Source organism: Pyrgilauda ruficollis, unplaced genomic scaffold, assembly GCF_017590135.1.
Source record: "Pyrgilauda ruficollis isolate IOZ18807 unplaced genomic scaffold, ASM1759013v1 scaffold5, whole genome shotgun sequence".
In the NCBI taxonomy this organism is placed as follows: domain Eukaryota; kingdom Metazoa; phylum Chordata; class Aves; order Passeriformes; family Passeridae; genus Pyrgilauda; species Pyrgilauda ruficollis.
In genome coordinates this window covers 8,216,781-8,219,569 of record NW_024526599.1, presented here as the reverse complement: position 1 = coordinate 8,219,569, position 2,789 = coordinate 8,216,781, and the positions used below count along the sequence as shown (strand labels likewise).

Below are 2,789 nucleotides of genomic sequence, written 5' to 3'. Positions count from 1 at the left end.
CCTGGTGCAGGGACAGGTTATTCTTCCCCAGGGGCAGGATCCTGCATTTGCCTTTGTTGAATTTAAAAGTAATCCACTCTGCCCCTCCCTCTGCATCTGTCAAGGCACACATGCACATGTTTATTTGAAAGCTGTTATACCTTTCCAAAGCAAGTGGGTCAGTTATAATGAAGTGCAGTCAGCTTTTGCGTTTTGGTAAAGGAAGAGAAAAAATTCCTGATGTCTTTCCATTTTCTTTTTCTTTCCACTATCATTTGCTTAGATAATGAAGGCTTACTCTGATCAGAAATGTGTTGTATGTTCAGGGGTGTCATCACTATGAGAATAAAGACATAACTATAGATAAATTCAGGCTGGATGAAAATGACATAAAATGACAAGCCAGAGTGAAAATTGTCTGAGGAAGTCAGAGATAGGTTGTATTGGGTAAATACAGTGAGATGGAAACAATCAAGGCAAGAACAAGGACCCTCAAACCCGTTCCAGGGAATAAGGCAACCTAGGAATAAGCAGCAAAGCATCTTGCAAAGAGATTGAAAACTATGAGTCAAAGAGCTAAGGAAAAATATTTTCCTAATAACATCCAGAGAGATTTAATTATATTAGAAAACAGTCAAAGTTGGCACTGAAATAATTTCAACAATAATTATTTAGTAAATGATATGTATTTTATTGTAGTTTTATGACAGTTAATACTGATATGTCTAAGTAGTCTGTCTCACATTTATTACTCATTATATATTCTGTATAATTCCAAAGTACAGGTTGCCAACAATTTGGGTAATGAAGATGGTATGCTGGTTTTGTACACTGGGCATGATTTCTTACATGTAACAGATAAAAGAATATGATAACATATGCATATATTTCTGCCCAATGCAAGAAATACATGAAGCCATAGAACTATCCATCCACAAAAAAATGCTACTAATCACAACCAAGTCACACTAACTAAACTAAACTAAACTAATTTAGCTTTTACAGCTATACACACCACTAGGCTTGAAAGCCATACTTGTTTGTTTTACTTTATCTTGGGGCACATAAAATCACGGTATTTGGCAGCACGGAATAAGGGACATTAAATCAGCTTTTATGCTGTTGTTAAGAAACCCATAGAGAATGGGATTCAAGCAGCAGGACATCATACCCAACAAATGGCATATGCAATATACTAATTTAAAGTGCCTGTTGGAAATGAGAGTGGCATTAAAATCTGTGACAATGTGGAAAAGGTGAAGAGGCATCCAGCTGAAGCCAAAAACTAGTATTAGCACTGTCAGTCTGCAAAAAACCCTCCTCGATCTTGTCTTAATTCTGATGATGGACTGGGATACTGTAATCATGTTCTGGATCTCTGTATTTTCTTCTGGTTTCATTTCAAAACAGATAGGGATCCCAGGGATGAATTTACTGGAGGAAAAGAGCTGGCTTTTTTCTGTGTCAGAGGTTTCTGGGACATCTCTGGAATGAGTATCCTGATGATGCCTTGAAATAGCTGGCATCACACTTGAAGTCTTTCTACTGTATCTTCTGTGGTGCCTTCTGCCAAAGGCACAGTTCCACCGGGAATATCTGGAGGGTTGAACCTGCGTGCCAGTGCTCTTAGAGGAATGAAGAGTTAGGTTTATCATCTCCTTTTCTTCAAACTTGTTTTCCTTGTTTGACAGCCTAGCACCTATGCTCCTGCAGACGCTGGTGTGACTGGCGGTCAGGCACGCCAGCGGCAGGATGTACTGCATGAACAGCAAGGCTATCGTGAAGGCGATCCTGTAGGAGTCAGAAGGCCATGACTCGATGCACAGCAGCCTGTTCTCCAGTCCCTCTAAATTCAGAGTTTTGCTGAGGTCCACGGTTTTATGGAAAACTGGCAGAGGGGAGCAAATTGTGAAGCCAAAGGCCCAAATGATCACTATTAAGAAATAGCCTTGTTTTGCTGTGAGATTGTTGGAGAGGGGATACTTTATCATACGGTACCTGACTGCAGCAATAGATATTAGCATCAAAGTTGAAACTAGGACTGAGGCACACTGGAGGAAGGGCATTACATGGCACATGACAGTGCCAAACATCCATTGGTCAAGCAGGACAGATGTCAGCGTGAAAGGTGAACAAAACAGCACAACCAAGATGTCAGAAAAGGCCAAGTTTCCAATAAGAATGTTTATTACTGTCTTCTGCTTGCACTTTAGTAGGGCCATTAATATAAGCAGATTTCCCACAAAGCCAGCCAGACTTATAAGCGTGTACAGCCCAATAAGAAAGTACTGCATGTCATCAACACTACTCTTATAGTCTTCCCAGGCAGAAAAATTCTTTGTTGCAGAAGAGGTGTTCTTGGTATGTGTGCTGTTGTTACGGTCTTTGAATTCTAAATCCATTTTACAGTCCTGCTTAGAACGAGAAAGGCATTAATTAGCATCTGAAGAAATTATGATATTGCTGTTAATCAGAATGTAAAAGTACATAAATTTACCTTTTACCTCAATGCAAATAAATTACTATTGATGTTAGTCTACTGTGAGGCAGATCCTGCATAACCTCAGGTCAGCATGAATTAGCTAAGTAGGTTTTATCATTTGGTGTTCAGCACTCCTAGGCCTCCTGCCTAGATACTCACGTGGGAGAATGGCAATTTACAGGTCTGCATTGTGATGCTGCCTTTTAACTGTGTTTTGCTGCAGAACATAGTGTCAGGCTTTCCATGAGGGAACAGTTAGCTACAAAAGCAATACACCTCGAGTCAGTGAGATTACTCATGTGAATAACAGCCCATTGATATGAGTAAG

The 2,789-nt window shown here is 39.9% G+C and overlaps 1 protein-coding gene across 1 annotated transcript; it reads right to left on the bottom strand.

Moving 5' to 3' along the window:
* Positions 1–966: 966 nt before the first annotated feature.
* NPY5R (neuropeptide Y receptor Y5) lies at positions 967–2,477 on the bottom strand. Its single transcript, XM_041480111.1, has one exon. It carries the CDS (start codon positions 2,379–2,381, stop codon positions 1,050–1,052), a length of 1,332 nt encoding a protein of 443 aa, XP_041336045.1. The 5' UTR covers positions 2,382–2,477; the 3' UTR covers positions 967–1,049.
* Positions 2,478–2,789: the final 312 nt, after the last annotated feature.